The 20,381-nt window shown below is 40.0% G+C and overlaps 1 protein-coding gene across 1 annotated transcript in view; it reads left to right on the top strand.

Moving 5' to 3' along the window:
• Nucleotides 1-20,381, top strand: part of DLGAP2 (DLG associated protein 2) — a 649,549-nt gene that overhangs the window by 312,765 nt on the left and 316,403 nt on the right. Inside the window, exon 4 of the mRNA XM_065400541.1 lies at nucleotides 18,302-18,334. Coding sequence (XP_065256613.1) covers nucleotides 18,302-18,334 — 33 coding nt within the window. The remainder of the gene's footprint in view (nucleotides 1-18,301; nucleotides 18,335-20,381) is intronic.

Here is a 20,381-nt window from a genome sequence, read left to right on the forward strand (position 1 = left end):
CCCTGTTGAGCCCCACTCCCCCATGCCTGCGTGACCCAATGAGCAACCTGCACATGGATCCCTACCCCACTGAGCCCCAATCCCACAGCATCGGCACCCATTCCACTGAGCCCCCCACACCCAGAACCCCCTGCTGAGCTCTGTCCCCCCACCCCAGGCCCCACCTGCTTAGCCCCAACCACCTTCACCTGGACTCCTCTGCAGAGTCCCATTACCATTGCACCCAGAACCCCCCAACAAGCCCCTGTGCATCCAGATCCCCCCTGCTCCCGGATCCCCCACTGAGCTGCCCTCACCCAGCTTGCTCCACACAGAACCCTCTCAACCCACCCCTGGATCCCTGCCCTGCTGAGCCTGCCTGCCCACACCTGGTGCACCTGGCATGGAGGGGAAGGGCCCTGGGGTGTTTCTGGGGCAGGCCTGGTCCTTGTGCTAGGTCAGGGTTGGGTGCAGCATCACTGCTGAGTCCGTATCCAGGGGGCAGCTGCACAGAGATCTCCCACCTCTGTGCAGCCAGTGGCCTGTGCTCCCCAACGCTATGCTGGAGCCTCCACATTTATTTGAAAAATAAAATTTGCAGAATTGTAAAATATTGTGCACAGAACTTTTAATTTGTTGGTGCAGTAATATATGTATGGTATGCTTGGTTTAGAAGGTACAGTCCATGATTAATAGTAATGAATAGCTAGGTTGTATGTGTACTAGTGCACTCTACTGTGTGTAACACCTGATCCAAGGCTCACTGAAGTCAGTGAAAAGGATCTTGTTGTGTCTTATAGATTGTCTACTTCTAAGAGAGTCTCCATTAGTTCAAGTGGTGTGGGCCTGTGCTTTTGAAGCAGGCAAGTCTGTAGCCCAGCATTTCTCAAACTGGGGTCTGTGGACCCTGGGGGTCCCCGAGGGTAGTTTAAGTGGTCTGTGGGCCCCGCTGAAAAACTCGTTCCCCTCCCTCTCTCAACTCCTCCCCCACCCTCCCAGCATGCCGGGGAACAGGCTTCCTACGTTCCCTGGCTCCGCGCCACTCCCGGAAGTGGCCAGCATGTCCCTGCGGCGGAGGGTGGGTGTGTGTGACAGGTGGTCTCTGCATGCTGCCTCCGCCCCAAGCACCGACTCCGCAGCTCCCATTGGCCAGGAACTGAGGCCAATGGGAGCTGCGGGGGTGGTGCCTGTGGGCAGTGGCAGCGCGCGGAGACCCCTGGCCTGCCCACCTGGGAGCCGCTGCCAGAGGGATGTGCCGGTCGCTTTGGGAGCCGCCTGAGGTAAGCCCTGTACCCCTCAACTCCTCCCGCACCCCAAATCCCTGCCCCAGCCCAGAGCCTGCACCCCACACCCAATCTCCCTCCTAGAGCCTGCACCCTGCACCCTCTCCTGCACCTCAACCCCCTGCCCCAGCCTGGTGAATGTGAGAGAGGGTGGGGGAGAATGAGCGGGAAGAAGGGCCTCAGAGAAGGGGCAGGGAAGGGGGCGGGGCAAGGGCTGAGCAGGCGGGCTTGGGGGTCCTTGAACGTTTTAAAATCAAAATGTGGGTCCTTGGGTTGCTAAAGTTTGAGAACCGCTGCTGTAGTCTATTCCCACCACAGTAGTGGAGTCCCAAGTAGCCATGGTGTGCAACCTAGTGACAACCATGAAGTCATACATAGCTATTGTTTTATTCTAATATCTGATCTTTTGAGTCAGCAATCATAATTTACTTACATTTAGAAGCTTCTCTTAAAAGCGGAATCTAGGTTCATGATTTAGTTAAATGAGATATAAGGAGATCAAAGGACTTGCTTAAGGTCACACTGTGAGTTCCTGACTCAACTCAGATTAGATGTCTGCTGGTTACCAGTCCTTTTCTCTTTCTGTAAACTGCATCAACAGCAGGTTTTCACTTCTTTTGATTTGTTTTAAATAAAATATACTTTTTTTGATGGGCAGTCATATGCATTTTATTCATTTATCCTTTAGGAATGCCAATTTTGGAAATGAACTTGAAGCACAGGTTGAGCAATTATTTACTATTGCTTATCAACTGTAACTTAACTTTATAGTGAAAGATCTGCCAATGCATTCTGGCAATGGTTTGAGCATTAACCTTGTATTTTCATCCGGGTGAAATAGTGAGGTGTTAGTGATTGCTGCATACATCTTATTGTGTGTCATTTCATTTGTTTTAAAGGATGTTATGAAGTTAGTTGTCAAGTTTTTGGAACATTGCAAAGTTGTTGAGTTTCTTCTGCTTTAGGCTCCTCTCTCTAATGGCTTTTTTATATTCTGTTTTAATTGTAGATTATTTTAGTCCCTATCCCTCTATAATTGTCAAAAACTACTTTGATATTTTCCTGACTAGAATCTTGATAAGGGAAGAAGTTTTATATAATAATTGTGTTTTTCTTATTTTCTTAGTGGTCCCATTGTCCGTTTATATGCTTTTGGACATTTAACTATAAAACCTTGTTATCTCTTCTCTCAAATGTTTTTATGTTGCAGTTTTTCACTGATAACCTTAGCAAAAATCCTTTAATTTCTTTCCTTTTATTATTCCATCTTCAGAAGAACCTTAAGTTCTTAGTGCTACACCTGGTTGGGTTCAAAGTGGATTTTAACCTATATGATGGTGACTTTCTGGGATCCCAAATGTCTATGATCTGCCATTCTGGCTCTTGACCATCGTGGCTAGATGGAACATTTTCACCTTGGAAATCATGTCTTCGTCTGGAAACTTTGTACTTGCTATTGTTACAAGCAACATCTAAGATTGCTATAACTAAAATATTACAGCGGAGCTTGCTTATTGTGTATTTGGTAGCACTTTCTGTGTAGTCAGTTTAATTGTTTTGTTAATAGTTGCAATTCCCGCCTCATGAACAAGCATTATGACAGCCCTCGTGCACTGCTGGGTGGGAGGGGGATATTATGTGCATATTCTTCTGCATATCCTTTAATAGCTAACAGTAAAACCAGCAGCAAAGCCAAAACTGAAGATGCAGCAGACAGACAAGAAATAAAAGGGGGATGGAGACGGAGTATGTTTGGTGGTGCTCCTGGCTCTAGGTATAAATTGATTGGCCTTTTTGGTCACACAAATATCTGCTTCATTCATCTGTCCCTGACTCCTTCCCCCTTTCTGAAAATTGACTGACCACAGTTCTTTTTAAGAAATACTTTCCATTTTTGTTGCTCTATTCCATTTCTAGCCCACACTTTCCCCATTTATTTTTGCTGATGCCAGTGTGGATTCTTAGTTTCTATTTTTTTATTAAAGATAAGCAGAATTGACAGTACAAAATTATTATCTTATGTAAGCAGCAAAAGGGAAGGTGGTACAGTATATACAAGAAAAGAGAATAGTGTGGTTGAAGTACAGTAAGATATGAGTCACAATAAGCATACATATGTTTGTTATAAAAGTTATGTCTAATGTATTTTTAACTCATTCACTCCACTTGAGCCATCTTTCCTGATATAGTTCAGTTGCTAATCTAATATATCCAAAAGGTCTTTCCTTTTCTCTTCAGCTCTTGACCACGTTTGCAGTGGGTATTTCGTTTTCTATCCCTAAGGCCTGATCCTTGTGGGTGTAGAGCGTGCTGTCATGAGTAGTCCTGCTGAATCGTAGGACTGGAAGGGACCTAGAGAGGTCATCTAGTCCAGTCCCCTGCACTCATGGCAGGGCTAAGTATTATCTAGACTATCCCTGACACACGTTTGTCTAACCTCTTAAAAATCTCCAATGATGGAGATTCCACAACCTCCCTAGGCAATGTATTCCACATCTTAACTACCCTGACAGTCAGGAAGTTTTTCCTAATGTCCAACCTAAACCGTCCTTGCTGCAATTTAAGCCCATTGCTTCATGTCCTATCCTCAGAGATTAACAAGAACTATTTACCTCCCTCCTCCTTGTAACAACCTCTTATTTACTTGAAAAGTGTTGTCGCCTCTCCATCTTCTCTTCTCCAGACTAAACAAACCCAGTTTTTTCAATCTTCCCTCACAGATCATGTTCTCTAGACCTTCAGTCATTTTTTTTGCTCTTCTTTGAACTTTCTCCAATTTGTCCACATCTTTCCTGAAATGTGCCCAGAACTGGACACAGTACTACAGTTGAGGCCAAATCAGTGCAGAGTAGAGCATTACTTTTTGTGTCTTGCTTACAACACTCCTGCTAGTACATCCCGGAATGATGTTCACTTTTTTCCCAAAAGTGTTACACTGTTGACTCATATTTAGCTTGTGGCCCACTATGACACCCAGATCCCTTTCCACAGGCAGTCATTTCCCATTTTGTATGTGTGCAACTACACCTCTACCCCGATATAACGCGACCCGATATAACATGAATTCGGATATAACGCAGTAAAGCAGTGCTCCGGTGGGGCAGGACTGCGCACTCCGGCGGATCAAAGCAAGTTCGATATAACATGGTTTCACCTATAACGCGTTAAGATTTTTTGGCTCTCAAGGACAGCGTTATATCGGGGTAGAGGTGTAATTGTTCCTTCCTAAGAGGAGTACTTTGCATTTGTCATTATTGAATTGCATCCTGTTTACTTCAGACCATTTCTCCATTTGTCCACATCATTTTGAATTTTAATCCTATTCTCCAAAGCACTTGCAACCCCTCCCATCTTGGAATCATCCACAAACTTTAAAAGTGCACTCTGTATGCCATTATCTAAATCACTGAAGATAGCAAATAGAATTGACCCATGCGGAAGGTATAAGATATTCAAGAAGTCTTTTCCATATGGCAGGAACTGCACACCCCGTTCAAGAGTGGCCACACTGTAAATGAACAGAGGGAAGGGTTAGAGTTAGATTAGCAATGAAGGGCATTATTCATGGAAACAAGCAATATGCTCAGTAATAAGAGTTTTTGTAGAAATGGGTCCACAGGGATGAAAGGCATTTATTGGCTTAGTCACAATGATTCTAAATAGCTAGTATCATTCAATTTTTATATACATTCTTTGTGATACTTTGATGGTTGGCTGTTGCATTTAAATGTTAGTGCAGTGCTTTTCAGGAAAGGTCTTTTAAAATAGAAATATTATTAATAATTATTTATTTGACCACTTAACTTATCTGAATCTGTTCAGATATGGCTCTTCTATGACTGTTCATGGAAATAAGCCAAGTTCCTATTTAACCCCTGGTATGTTTTTAATATTCTCTGGAGTCTGATTTTTTTGCTTGCACTGTTGCAAGCATGAACACACTCAATAAAAAAGTCATATAGTACACCTCTACCTCGATATAACACTGTCCTCGGGAGCCGAAAAATCTTACCGCGTTATATGGAACTTGCTTTGATCCACCGGAGTGCGCAGCCCTGTACCCCCGGAGCACTGCTTTACAGCGTTATATCCGAATTTGTGTTATATCGGGTCGCGTTATATCGAGGTAGCGGTGTATTAGGAAGTGATGCTGACACAATTCTTCTTACCACTTCTTGGCTGCATGACAGGTAGGTAAAACGGGACCCTCTCCACTGACTTCAGTGGGCTTTGGATCAGGCTAATAGTGCCCTTACTGCAAAAATAGGACTGAGTCCTTGCTCTGGTGAAACCTTGTTTCACGAGACGCCCCTGCATTCACAAAGTTTTCTGTACTTGCACCATTTCACTCATATGATCCTTGAAGACATTTTTGTAGAGTTTAAAAATTCTGCCTATGGATATCTCTGCGAGATGAGACCTCTCTTAGTTATGTGGATATGTGAGCATAGGGCAGGAAATGCTAAGACATTCATTTTGAACTGGGAAGCTGTCAGAAGGACTCACTCCATCTTTGGAGTGAATCAAACATGCTAGTTGTGAATCAGAGTCTGTCACATTTACATTTCATCTGACAGCACTGTGCTACAGTGCGAAATCAACAGGGTGAGAGAGCTCCAGATAAAGAAAAGAAGAGGGATAGTAGATAATATAGGGAGTCATAAATTGGGAGACATAAAAAGAGAGAATGAAACACAATTCATAATACAATCAGCTTTTATGGACACTATTCATAGTTGCATTTAGATACAAATATTGGACCAAAATCCTGACAATGACTAATGGTCTCTCAGCACAGCCCTAAATTATGCCTTATCTACTAGCTTCGCTAAATCCCAATATAATATACAGATACTTTATTTCTCTTTAAATGGCACAGTAAGAATTGTGAATTCCGTTTCAGTGACATCAGGGTAAACACATACTGATGGTAATGCAATAGTATTACAAACAGTTGCAGCACCCTTCTTCCTCTGATATCAGTGAAATGAAAATTTGAAGTATTAAATGCTAATGTTAGAATGGATTTTTAAAGTTTACTGGAATTCCTACTTGATTTTATGTTTCATTCCAAAGATTTATGTTCGAACAAACAAAACTATATTTCACTGGGAGGACAAGTATATTTCACTCCATAACAGAAATAATCTCCATTCTTCTTGTAATGCTTGGAATTCTGATTTTTCAACAGTGGTGTTCAGTAATATTATGTAGCTTATGGGTTTTTGCTGGTCTGTAAATTGGTGTATTTTCAAAATCCTATGAACTCCCTTCTTCATCAGTGTGAAATGCACAATGCAGTACAATAATATTTTATTTTTATAGCTTCTTTCATTCAAACTTGTGACCTACAGAGTTAGGTAGTAACTGGAAGAGAGAGGAAATTTTAAGAAATATAAGCAAGAGAGACTACACGTGTTTGTAGCTGAGCTTTAAAATGAGATGGAGAGTGGTTGAGGCAGAGAGATTCAGGAAGATTATTCCAGAAGACAGGAGCTGCAGCAGAGAAGGGTTTTTTTTTTCTTTTCTTCAAATCAACAGATCACATGAGGGAGAGACAGAAAAGACTGGTGTTACACAGAGAGTGAGGGTGCAGGGAAGTGGAGGAGTGAGAGAGAGAGAGAGACACACACACACAGTCTGTGAAGTATTTTATTTGTAGTCTCATTTAGAATGCTCATCAGTGTATTGGATCACCTCATGTGCTAAGGAATTTTACATCACAAACACTCTTATCAGGCAGGGAAGTATTGTAGTCAGTATTTTACTGACAGGAAGCTGAGATGTAGAGAGGTTAAATGATTTGTCCATGATCACACAGAAAAAGTATAACAAAACCCCGATCTCCTGAGTTCCATTGTGATGCTTTAACCACAAGACCATCCCTCCTCAATAGGTGGGAAGATTTTTTTATAAAAAGGGAGACCAACTTTGAGCTATATCCTAAAAAGAATGAGTTTGTTTGACTATGGCATGGTGTGGCCATCCTTCTGACCATGCTGGAGCTTAGGGAGACCCACAGGGAGAAGAATGTTGCATGAGTCAAGACAAGAATGTGAATGATGATTTAGCAGAGGTGGAGTGAAACAGGACAGTGACATATGTTGCAGTAATAGTGATAGGTAGGTTTTCAGAAAGAGGAGATACAGTAGGATGAGAAGAGTTCAAGGTCATGGATCACACTCAGGGCACGTCTTCACTACCCGCCGGATCGGCAGGTAGCAATCAATCTATTGGGGATCGACTTATCGTGTCTAGTGAAGACGCAATAAAATCGATCCCTGATCGCTCTGCTGTCGACTCCGGAAATCCACCGCGGCAAAAGGCGGAAGCGGAGTCGACAGCGGAGCGGCAGCGGTCGACTCGCCGGCGTCCTCACAGCCAGGTAAGTCGATCTAAAATACGCAACTTCAGCTACGCTATTCACGTAGCTGAAGTTGCGTATCTTAGGTCGAAACACCCCCCCCCCCGGTAGTGTAGACCTAGCTTCAGATTATGGTCTGTGTAGGCTAATAGGAATCAAGTAGTGGGATCAGCATTCATGTCGCACTCCATGTCAGTACCTGGCCTCAGCCAGGGAAGCTAATGATCCAACCAGAAGACCAAATACGTTGATGAATCCTGGTCATGTGCCACCTAAAGCACATTGTGCATACACTAAGAAGTGAGATGGAGAACGTGAAATTGTGCTTGAGGATGTTCGTCGTTCCCAAGAGAAGACCTTTCTTTTGAAGCATTTACTGTTGCTGAAACAAATTGAGAAGTCACAAGTTTACCTGCTCAAGATAGACAAATAAGAGTCTTTAAAAGTGATGAAAAATTAGAATTATTGTGGTTTAATTTGTAGTTAAGGATAATGATAGAGATAAAAGCACAAGGATAGACGGTAGATAGAAAAGAGCAGAGAGCCAAAAAATGAACCTTGTGGGATACTACAAAGGAAGGTCTTGTTACAGAGGAGAACTGTGTGTGCTACATATAGTATATATTGGTGTTGGTGGAATAACAGTTTAGAACATTCTGAGCATCCATCCTCTGAAAGTAAGGGTCCGTTGAGGTGCTTCAGTTTAAGTGCCAAAATCACTAGTCACTTCTGAAAGTCTTGGCTAGCATATACCACTTTATAGGAAGAAGAGTATTGTGTCTCTTTGATGATGATCTTTTAGTGCAAGCTAGACAAATTCAGACTAAAAATAAGGTGCATTTTTAACACTGAGAATAATTAACCATTGAAGCAAACCTAGAGACATGGTGGATTCTCGATCATTTGCAATCTTTAATCAAGACTGGATATCTTTCTAAAATATGTGCTATAGCCCAATAGAAGTTATGGACCCGATGCAGAAATTATTGGGCGAGGTTCTATGACCTTTGTTACATAGGAGGTCAGACTAGATTATGATGATGATCCCACCTGGCTTTAAAATCTCTTTGTATTATATGTTGACGCCTATTGACTTCACTGGCCATATTAAAGGGGGGAAACTGTGTTACTTTATATAAAAGCAAGTGGTTAAGAAAAGAATACTGTGTGTGCTGTGTATCTTAATTAAAATACTCAAAATGTGAAAAAAAATTAATTAGTCAGTTTGGTAAATAACTAGTGACTAAGCCAAATTTAGCCCATTCATTTACGTGAGTGAAATTACACCAGGAATGAATTTGGCCAGCTGAGTTCAGTTTATGGCATAATTAATCATAATTGTGGTGTGTGCTATGTGTAACATATGAATGTTCTGCTTCACAAACAGTAATATTTGGCCTTTTTGGCATATTTTCTTTCGTAAATCATGACACTGAAATATAAGGATAAATATAACTCCAGGTTTTGCTTTTCATGATGCAGCTATTCTTATGTTTTTTTTTTTTTTATTTCTTTTGATGTCAAAACAAGGAGAAATTAAAGTCAGTGTGAAGGCAAAAAATGTTAGATATCTACTTCATGCTTATTCCAAAAATAATACTTAGTCCTTGTACACAGTATGGAGATACACTACTTGAAATCACTTTAAAACTATAAACTAATCATAACTATTATTAGTCCAATGGAAGTTGCTCACGTTAAGTGTTTACAAGATTGAGAGGTCTTTAGTTAGCCATATGTCTCCAACAGTGTACTAAGGAGAAAAAAAAATTAAAGACTGAATTGAGAATGTCAGGTCAAGAGAGGAACAACAAATAAGGTGCTAATCTATATCTAGGTATCTATCTATCTATAGCTCTTGTGAACCTGGTGAAATGACCAGCATCAGCAGTGGGAAACACTTCCTTCAACTCCCCAAGTAGACTTAATATATAATATTTAACATAATACTGTGATGGGGTATTAAAAACCCCACACTGTAAAGGGTTAACTATCTGCTGTGGGATCAATCAGCTCTGCCCTGCTACATGTGCAGTAGGTATCAGGCTTAGAGAGGCGGATGAAAAGGGGAGGGTCCAGCTCAGTTAGGAACTGGCTTGGAGTGAGAGCAGTCCTTCAGCTTCCATTCCTTGAGAGCAGCCTGGCTAGGGCCAGGAACTGAGTAGACTGCCTGACAGAACCTTCCTGAGGGAAGGTAGGTTTGATGTGGGACTATTGTTTTGAGTTGCTCTGAGTGATTTGCCTGTTTGTTGCTGAGTATGACTGCTGCAGATGGTCCCGCACTGGAAGGGGGAACAGCCAAATTAAAGCCATTTTGTCTTTTGCAGCTGACCAGGGACCCAGAAGTAATTTGTCAGGAGCCTAGAAATGATCTTGTCACAAATACTTCCTATAATCAGGCAACTCACATGTGAGTGCTCACAGAATTGAGGGCTAATAGACCAACAGGAGAGAGAACACTGAAATAGATATCTATATGGACCCACCTCATAGAGAAATCTTCCCTTCCCAGATATAAGATCTAGCTGAGAAAAAAAGTTGAAAGACTTTTTTAAGAAATAACTTAATGAGATTTCAAGCCTTTGTTTTTTATATATAAGTATGTACACACATCCATAATATGTGTATTTTTGTATGGTCATTTGAAACCTAGTGAATCTAATTTTAGAGCAGTACCATTGCGAGTACCAATCAGAACATTGTTCATTCTCTCATAGGCAGCATACAAATACATTATGTGCTGCCATGCATACCAGCAAAGCCAGTGTGTCCTTCAAGGTTTTTCTCAACTGGGATATCCATAGAAACCTTACTGTAGTTATGCTGGATGTTCAAACATACAATCAGTACTGAGACCTCTTAAAATGAGTTGTACTCTTACAAACAATACTCCCTCCATACAGTCTCTCAAACATTTTCTTATCTACATGACTAATAGAACAAGTCTTGTTTTTATTTTTGTGATTGATGAGCCAAGCAAAACTTTAAGGAGGCCTGGTCCTCCCCAAGTAGCTGGTTGGAATAGAGGAAATTTGTAAGCATAAGATCACTTATGAATCATCAACATCCACTTAGGTATGTCTACACCCAGCCGCTAGTTCGGCGGCTGGGAATCGAAGTTCTGGGTTCGACTTATCGCGTCTTGTCTGGACGCGATAAGTCGAACCAGGAAGTGCTCGCCGTCGACTGTGGTACTCCAGCTAGACGAGAGGAGTACCGCGGAGTCGACGGGGGAGCCTGCCTGCCGCGTGTGGACTGAGGTAAGTTCGAACTAAGGTACTTCGAACTTCAGCTACGTTATTCACGTAGCTGAAGTTGCGTACCTTAGTTCGATTTGGGGGTTTAGTATAGACCAAGCCTTAGTCTGCTTTCTCCCAATCCACACAGAGACATCGCAGTCAATTCAAGTGTTTTTCATTCTCAGCAGGGCAAGAATTGAGAAATTCAAAATGAAAATCCCGTCAGCCTTCTCTGAGTGTGCTGAGAGGTGAAAGAGGAAGCTTATGACTTGCTTATAGCAAGGACCTGAAACTAACAAATCTGGGAAGAAAGTGCCAGTGAAGTCTTGATAGGAAAGCTCTACCTGGCATCAGCCATGGTGGTTGAGCCTTATTTTTCAATGCATGCTATTAGAGTAGATACTCTGCTACAGATTTACAGCAATCCTGTAGCAATATTGGCCAAACAAACAAACTGGTACTATAATGCATTAGAAACAGGGGAGGAAGAGGATGGTGATGCCATCAGTGAATAGTGATTACATCAGTGAATGAGGACCTTTTGAAAACAGTGCTGAGAATTCTTGAGAATAATGAGAGAGCGCCACACTGGTCATGCTGTGAAAGCCTACAAACCAGAATAGCAGTTGTTAATAAAACACACGGGGTCAGCAAACGAGCCAGAAGTTCTGAGTCTGGAGCCCATTCTTTCCCAGAGATCTATAAGCAGCTATGCACGGTCTGCTGCCACTGTCAATGAAACCTCAAGAAAGACTTAAAAAAAATCTTCTGAGCTGCCCCTTGCATCATTCACCCATCAGTGACCCAGCAACAAGCCTGTGTCACCTGATTTAAATTAGTTTTTAAGCTTTACTCTGGTATATGTTTTCTAACTTTTTCACTGATAGTGGCACTGAGGCAGTCAGTATGTCCACCTCTGCTCTGCCTTAGCAACCCTCAACATGTTTGTCAGTATCACTCGCTTACTAAACTGCACACAACATATGTTACTATCTTTTTTTACACTGTTTTACCCTTTGTTTAGTCTTCTGGACCATCTACCAACTGCACTGTTACCTACACTGTTAACTTCCTTCTTTTTCTTCTCAAACATCTCTGTTTCCCTTGTTACACCCAACTGACAGTATTAAAATATAGGAAGGGCTTGCTGGTTTCCTGTTATAAGATTCTGATTGCCTTGTCAGGCTTAGCTCTCTGTCTTGAGAGATACTTCTATAAATTGGATAATATCATGGATTCACTGTAAATGTCAAGCTGGTAATCAATTCAGTACCCATGCCCCTTTTCCTACACAGAGGTAGTTCTTCCTTAATGTCAAGACTAACAGCTTCTAGGGGATTTTAAACCCAGTACACTATTTGCCATTCAGTAGGAATTGGATTGGGCCCTTAAGCCAAAGAAGATGAGATAATTTAGTCAAGCTAATGTATTTGGGCGCCATGTCTCAATCAGTCATGTTGAAACTCTTGAGGTTCTTCCATTACTGCTTTAGGGCTGTGGTGTTGGTTTTTTGTTTTTTTTTAAATCAGTTTCAGAGTTTTCCAGAAGGAACTGCTTATCAGTGTATCTGACTTTGCCACCCATCAGACAGATTGTTCACATTAATATAGCAAGAATAAGAAACATGAAATGAAATTAAATAAACCTGTTAAAACAATCATTTTATTGTGTCTTGTTCTTAATTATTTAATTACACATGTGAGTAGTCTTTACATATTACTCAACATATGCTAATACTTTAAAATTAAATACTCGTTTAAGTGTTCAGGGTATCAGGGCCTAAAAGGACAAAATGCAATGGAAGGCCTATAAGAGTTAAGTGAATAAAAGGGATGAATTATGGACTAAGTACTGAGGTTCCTTGTTGCTACAGTACAAATAATGTTACTGGATGATTTAAATGAATACTTTTTTATTCACATTTTAGAAGTTGTGCCTGCCAATTGAAAATTAAAATATGCATCACCAAGACAGCTTGCATGTGATTCTGATGGAAACAAACTTTAAAAAGGTGGAGGCAAAGAGGTTGAGGGGGAGAATGCTGTTATTCATTTACGTAACATCTACCTAGATAAAGCATAGTTAAGGCTGTAACATACACCACTAAGAGGATGAGTACATTAGTTGCTAAACTTTTAGTACTAATGCATTGGTTCACATTTATTTTTTGCTTGAAGTCTTGAAATCTCACTCATGTGGTTGTATTTATGCTGTACATGTTGCTTATATGCAATTTGTTCTTATCTATTTGCAGAGTATTTTAAAAATACTTCCTTGGAGTGACATTATTTTGGCAAGGAGAAGAGGTGGTTTTTTTTGTTTTATTTTGTTTTTTTTTTTAAAGGGACATAATCTAAAAATGTAGATTTGAAGGTTAACACTTATCAACATATGCGGATAGTTTTTAAAAAATGCTTCTGGGATGGTGATTCAGTGTATGGCAGTGTTCTCTGAGTCAGTATTGAACTTCTGTCTCAGCATGGCTGTAGCAATTTCTCTGCTGTTGGAGGTGCCATGTTTCATCTGGGAAATAAGCAGAGGCTCTGACTGACTGTGGTCATTAAGTACTGTATATGGTGCTATATATTTAGGAGTAGAGATGTTAATGGGCTACTTCCAGTGTAGGTCATTATATTCCACTGATCTAATTACTCCTTGTGATTTCAACTGATGATAGTATTTTTCAGGTTTTGTCCTACATTATAGAGTTATCCCACAATTTGATACAGTGACCACACTAGAGGTAGTGGTATTTCAGGGAATGGAGATTTTTTGTGTTTGCTATACAAAAGACATGTAAGACAAACAGTCTAATCACAGGCAGCCCTTCATTGCCATGTAAAGGTGAAAACTCAGCTGGAACAGTGAGTGTGAGTGTTGAGATATCAGGAAGAAGGAATCTTTTGCAAGAAGTCTCTGTGTTCTCCTCCTTGCTGAGGAGCAGCATTGGCAGCTCCCCACAGTGCAATTGAGAGAGGAGGAAAGGAGCGTGTTGTAGGTCTGACTAGAGGGGCTCACATGCTTTGCCAAATGCTGCGTTGGGGACAGAAGCATCAGGGGGTCTTTATTCCTTAGCGTTATTTTTGAATATTTTAAAGAGGGGCATAACTCAGGTTATTCACTAATTTGCAGGACTTGACCCAGAGAATTTAGAAACCTTCTGGAAGAAAAGAGTATAAACTCGGCCCCCATTATTATTTATTATTCTTAGTAATAAAATTAAGAGGGTATTATAGATTTCAGTTGCCAATGACTCCATGCAGTTTTCCATATCCAAAATACTAATGGACCAAATATTTTTAGTTACACCCTTGCACTCAACTAGATTCTGTGGGATTTCATGGCTGTAACTGAGAGTCAGATTTGTCATTGTTTAACCATTTGAGTAAAACCTATTTTTAAAAAATTCCTTGTACAAAACTTTATTTTCATTAAAAGTAATTTTCATTAAAAGTAATCTTGCACAGAGGATATCTCTCCAGAGGAGGGAATCGTGGTTACTAGGAAGAGTCAGGTAATAGTAATGGGGGATTCAATCATGAGACATACATATAGCTGAGTGTGTGATGACCGGGAGACTCTCATGGTGACTTGCCTGTTGGGTGCGAAGGTTGTGCATTTCTCAAGACATCTAGACAGACTTATGTGCAGTACTGGGGAGTAGTCAGTGGTCATGGTATATGTAGGTATCAATGACATAGGGGAAAGGTAGGAGAGAGGGCCTGGAGGCCAAATTTAGGTAAGAGATGATAGTCCAGGACCTCCATAATGGTATTCACTGAAATGCTTCCAGTTCCATGCTCAGGGACAGTTAGGCAGAACTGCAGGGTCTCAGTGAGTGGATGAGATGATGGTGTAGGGAGGAGGGTTTTAGGTGTATTAGGAAGCCGGCAACCTTTTGGGGAAGAAGGAGCCTATACAGGAAGGATGGGCTCCACTTAAACCAAAATGGAACCACATTGCTGGCATGTAAAATGAAAAAGGTTGTAGAAGAGATTTTAAACTGACTGGGGGAATGCTGTCTGGTGCAGAGGAGCACATGAGTTGGACAGAGACATCCCATTGGAGAAGATCTGTTAACAGGGATTCTCTATATCCTGATAAAGAGGAGAGAATAGAAATTGAAGTACAAGTAGGAACTGAAGAGAAACAGTCAAACAAAAGAGAGTCCCATTCAATTACATCACATGGAGCCAGACAACTAAAAAGTGACCAATTGTATAAGTGCTTGTATATAAATGCTAGAAGTCTAAATACTAAGATGGGTGGACTTGAATGCCTGGTATTAAATGAGGCTATTTATATAATAGGCATCACAGAAACCTGGTGGAACAATGATAATCAATGGGACACAGTAATACCAGGGTACAAAATATATAGGAATTACAGAGTAGGTTGTGCTGGTAGGTGAGTGGCACTATATGTGAAAGAAAACATAGTCAAATATAGTAAAAATATTAAATGAATCAAACTGTACCATAGAATCTCGGTGGATAGAAATTTTGTGCTTGAATAATAAGGGTATAGCAGTAAGAATATACTATCAACCACCTGACTGGGATGGTCATGGTAATTGTGATTAGAGAGGCTATAAAAATAGAAAACTCAGTAATAATGGGGGATTTCAACAATCCCCATATTTGAGTGGATACAAGTCACCTCAAGATAGGATGCAGAGATAAAATTTCTAGACACCATTAATGACTGCTTCTTAGAGCAGCTAATCCTGGAACCCACAAGGGGAGTTTAGGATTTAATCCTAAATGGAGTACAGGATCTGGTCCAAGAGGTGAATATAACTGAACTGCTCGGTAATAGTGACCATAATGTAATCAAATTTAATATCCTGGGCGTGAGGGGAAATACCAGAAACTGACCACAGTAGTATTTAACTTCAGAAAGGGAAACTAGACAAAAATGAGGAAGCTAGTTAAGCGGAAATTGAAATGAACAGTCACAAGAATGAAATGCCAGCAAGCTACATGGAAACTTTTTAACACCATAATAGAAGCTCAAATTAAATATATACCCAAAATTAAAAAAACTGTAAGAGGACCAAAAATGCCATCATGGCTAAACAGAGTAAAAGTGGCAGTTAGAGGCAAAAAGGCATCCTTTAAAAATTGAAAGTCATGAATACCCTACTGAGGAAAATAGAAAGGAGCATAAACTCTGGCAACTCAAATGTAAAAGTATAATTAGTTAAAAAGTCTTTTGCTAGTTGCTCTTCAAATTCTAACCGCAAAATAATTAAGTACAGCAGAAGCAGGAAGCCTACCAAACAGTCAGCGAGGCTGCAGGATGACTAAGGTGTTAAAAGAACAGGAGTACTTGTGGCACCTTAGAGACTAACAAATTTATTAGAGCATAAATTTGTTAGTCTCTAAGGTGCCACAAGTACTCCTGTTCTTTTTGCGGATACAGACTAACACGGCTGCTACTCTGAAACCTGTCATTATGTAAGGTGTTAAAGGACCACTGAAGGAAGACATGGATGTTGCAGAGAAGCTAAATGAATTCTTTGCATCGATCTTCACTGCAGATGATCTGAGTGAGATTCCCATACCTGAGCCATTCTTTTAAAGTGACAAATCTGAAGAACAGCCCCAGAGTGAGGTGTCAATAGAGGAGGGTTTGGAACAAATTAATTAAACTAAACAGTAATAAGTCACTAAGACCAGATGATATTCACCCAAAAATTCTGAAGGAACTCAAATATGAAATTGCGGAAGTAAGAACAGTGGTACTTCTTAAATTAGCTTCTGTACCAGATGATTGGAGGATAGCTAATGTGACCCCAATTTTTAAGAGAAGCTCCAGGCAATTACAGGCTGGTAAGCCTAACATCAGTCCCAGGCAAATTGGTTGAAACTATAGTAAAGGAACAGAATTATCAGACATATAGAGGAACACGATTTGATGGGGGAAGAGTCAACATGGCTTTGTAAAGGGAAACCATACCTCACCAATCTATTAGAATTCTTTGAGGGGTTCAACAGCAGGTGGACAAGGGGGATCCAGTGGCTATTGTGTACTTGAATTTCAGAAAGCCTTTGACAAGGTCCCTCACCAAAGACTGTTAAACAAAATAAGCAGTCATGGGATAAGAGGGAAGGTTCTCCCAAAGATCAATAACTGGTTAAAAGACAGGAAATAAAGGGTAGGAATATGTGTTCAGTTAACAGAATGAACCAAGGTAAATAGCAGTGACCCCCAGGGATCTGTGCTGGGACCACTGCTATTCAGTATTTTCATAAATGATCCAGAAAAAGGGGTAAACAGTGAGGTGGCACAGCTTGCAGACAACACAAAGTTACTCAAGATAGTTAAGTCCAAAGCAAACTGCACAGAGTTAACAAAAGGATTTCACAAAACTGGGTGACTAGACAACAAAATGTAAGATGAAATTCGATGTTGATACATTCAAAGTAATGCACACTGGAATACACCACCCCAACTATCCATACAAAATGATGTGGTTTCAATTTGCTATTACCACACAAGACAGAGATCTTGGAGTCACTGTAGGTAGTTTTTGGGAAAATATCCATGCAATGTGCAGCAGCATTCAAAAAAGCTTAACCGAATGTTAGGAAGCATTAAGAAAGGGTTAGACACTAAGAGAGTAAATATCATAATGCCATCATGGTACGGCCACATCTTGAATACTGCATGCAGTTCTGGTTACCCCATATAAAAAAAATATATTAAAAATTGAAAAGGTGAAGAGAAGAGCAACAAAAATGATGAAGGGTATGGAACAGCTTTCATATGAAGAGAAATTAAAAAACTGGGACTGTTCAATTTGGAAAAGAGACGAGTAAAGAGAGATATGATAGAAATTTATAAAATCATGAGTGTATGGAGAAAGTGAATAAGGAAATGTTATTTACCCCTTCAGATAACACAAGAATCAGGGGTCACCCAATAAAATTTTATCAACAGCAGGTTTAAAACGAACTAAAGGAAGTACTCCTTCACACAATGCACAGTCAATCTTTGGAACTTGTGGTCAGTGGATGTTGTGAAGGCCAAAAGTATAACAGGGTTCAATACAGAATTAGATACGTTCATGGAGGATAGGTCCATCAATAGCTATTAGCCAAGATAGTCAGGGATGCAACCCCATGCTCTGACTGTCAGATGCTGGGATTGGATGACAGAGGATGGATCACATGATAATTTCCCTGTTCTGTTAATTCCCTCTGAAGCATGTGGCATTGGTCACTGTCGAAAGAAAGATACTGGGCTAGATGAACCATCGATCTGACCCACTATGGTCATTCTTGTGATACTTCTCATTCATGCACAATATGAGTACTGCCAGTTTGGGTTACATTTGTAAATGATTGTGATTTGATATCCCTTGAGCAGAAGTAATGATCTCAAATATGAGCAGAAGAAATGACTTTTATCTCTCTCTTTTTTCTTTTCAGAATCACAGTGTACACTCTGTGGTGAGCCTGAAGGTGAGTGTGTTTCTATATTCTTAATCATTTTCAAAGCTGATAGTGCACAGGCTTGACTCAAGTGATCTGTTTAGTCTGCTAGTTCATTTGTACAGGTAACAGTAGATTGAACATGGTATTAGAAATGATGCTAACACAAGAAACACTCACACTTTGCTGTGCTAGATACCAAAATGAATCAAATTAAACTGAGTAAAGCACAGTACACGCTCCAGGCAGAAGGAAATTATCTTAAAGGACAAATATTCCATTACAGTAAAAATGGAAATATTTGCTTTTTGTTCAGTTTTTGTGTGTTTGCCAGTATAATTTGGGATACGAAACACTGATGAGGCACTTGAAGACATCATTTGGAAAAAAAGGACATCGGATAATGTAAATGAAAATGAGTTAATCTGTAAAGGGTCACATTTTCATGTTTAGTGTAACTCAGAGTACTAAGAGAAGCTCTTTTTTAACAGGTGAAGTGAATAAATACTGCTTTTGAAACAAGGATAATTAGGCAATAACATTAATGCAAACGTATGCACCAATGATATTTATTTTTCAGTGCCAAATTAACACCAAGATGAGATGTCGGATTTACCTAAATAAGCATTGAGGTGAATCTGAGGGTTTTACTTTTTGAAGCAGATAGTCCATTATTGGAGAAAAACCTCGCATTCTATTACCTTTATTGCTATTAAACAAAATGTAAGAGGAAAATTATCTTCTAACCCAGCTATCTGGAACCTCTCTGTCAAAAGTAATCCAAAATACTGGCCATGATGGATCCATTTTCAGCCATTTTACAAAACTCAGAAGCTTGATTATGACGGGCAGTTTAATTTTTCAGAACTTTATATGCTCAGAATAGATTCTGAAAAGCAAAACAAAGCTTTCTATATTTTGGGGTGGGGAGGAGGAGAAGCTAATAACCGTATTCAGGAGAATTAAAGATGGTGTCTGATGTGATAAGTCTTGGGGCTTTGCAACTAATGAAACAATCCAGTTCATAAGAACATTTTTCATCTGCGTATTAATTTATTAACCGTCCTGAGAGGTTTGTTTTGACATTTTTGCGTTACCAAAAAGCTATAGTACTAGTTGCTGTGCTTTTTCCATGTAGTTTATAAAAAATTAGACCAAATAAAGGAAAAGTATTCAACAGATGTTCAGTGGCCTTATGTGGCAAACTGATGACTTTACTATCTCAGTGTACAGTTGTGTGTTGGATTAATACTGTTGTTGTGCATGACTAAACTGACTTTCCACAATCATGCTCATTTTTCCCCAGAAAACCAGAAGTACACACTCAGTTTTGCAAACTTGAATTAAAACAATCTGTGTGTTCTTAAAAGTGAATAACAGGGTTCAGACTTTTTTTTTAAAGTATTCAATAACAAGCCCTTCATTTTTATGTGTTTAAAAAAATCTGTCAAATGGTGAGTGACTGTTTTGTTGGTGGGACCTGTATTAACTTGTTATTCAGCTGTTTAGATGAGCAAAAACAAACTGTTATAGATGGAAATTTCTTCTGGCGTGCCAACTAACTCCTTGAGTGCAGTGCTGCTGGTATGCTAATTGTTAAATCTTAGCTACAGTTTTTAAAGCCTACTCATTAAGTTCAGTAAAGATAAGTGAAAAGGATTTTTACAGTCTGTTTTTTCTTTGCTTCTGAGTGCACTGATCTCTAGGTGCTGAGCAAACTCAGTGGGTTTAACCATAGTATTATGGAGCAGTGGTAGCTGCACCAGAGTTAAGGTTACTTTACGAAGTTCCATTTTAACACTAGCTTTACACTTTTGTAGCAGTCTCAATAAAATGGCAAAAAAACCCACACACAGAATATAATTTTTGAGCACTATATGAATTTTTCATTGTGGTTTGATGAAAAATAAATTGATAGGGAGAGACTAATGAGAGTTCAAAGATTACCCATTTTGGCAATTATTTCATTGGATTATCTCTTCCTCCCCGCTCCAGAAATCTAAAACACTATGGGATCTGTCCATTGGCTACACTGTTGCTCAGCTATACATAGATAGTATTTGTCTTTAGAGTACCT

This window comes from Emys orbicularis, chromosome 3, assembly GCF_028017835.1.
Source record: "Emys orbicularis isolate rEmyOrb1 chromosome 3, rEmyOrb1.hap1, whole genome shotgun sequence".
NCBI lineage: Eukaryota > Metazoa > Chordata > Testudines > Emydidae > Emys > Emys orbicularis.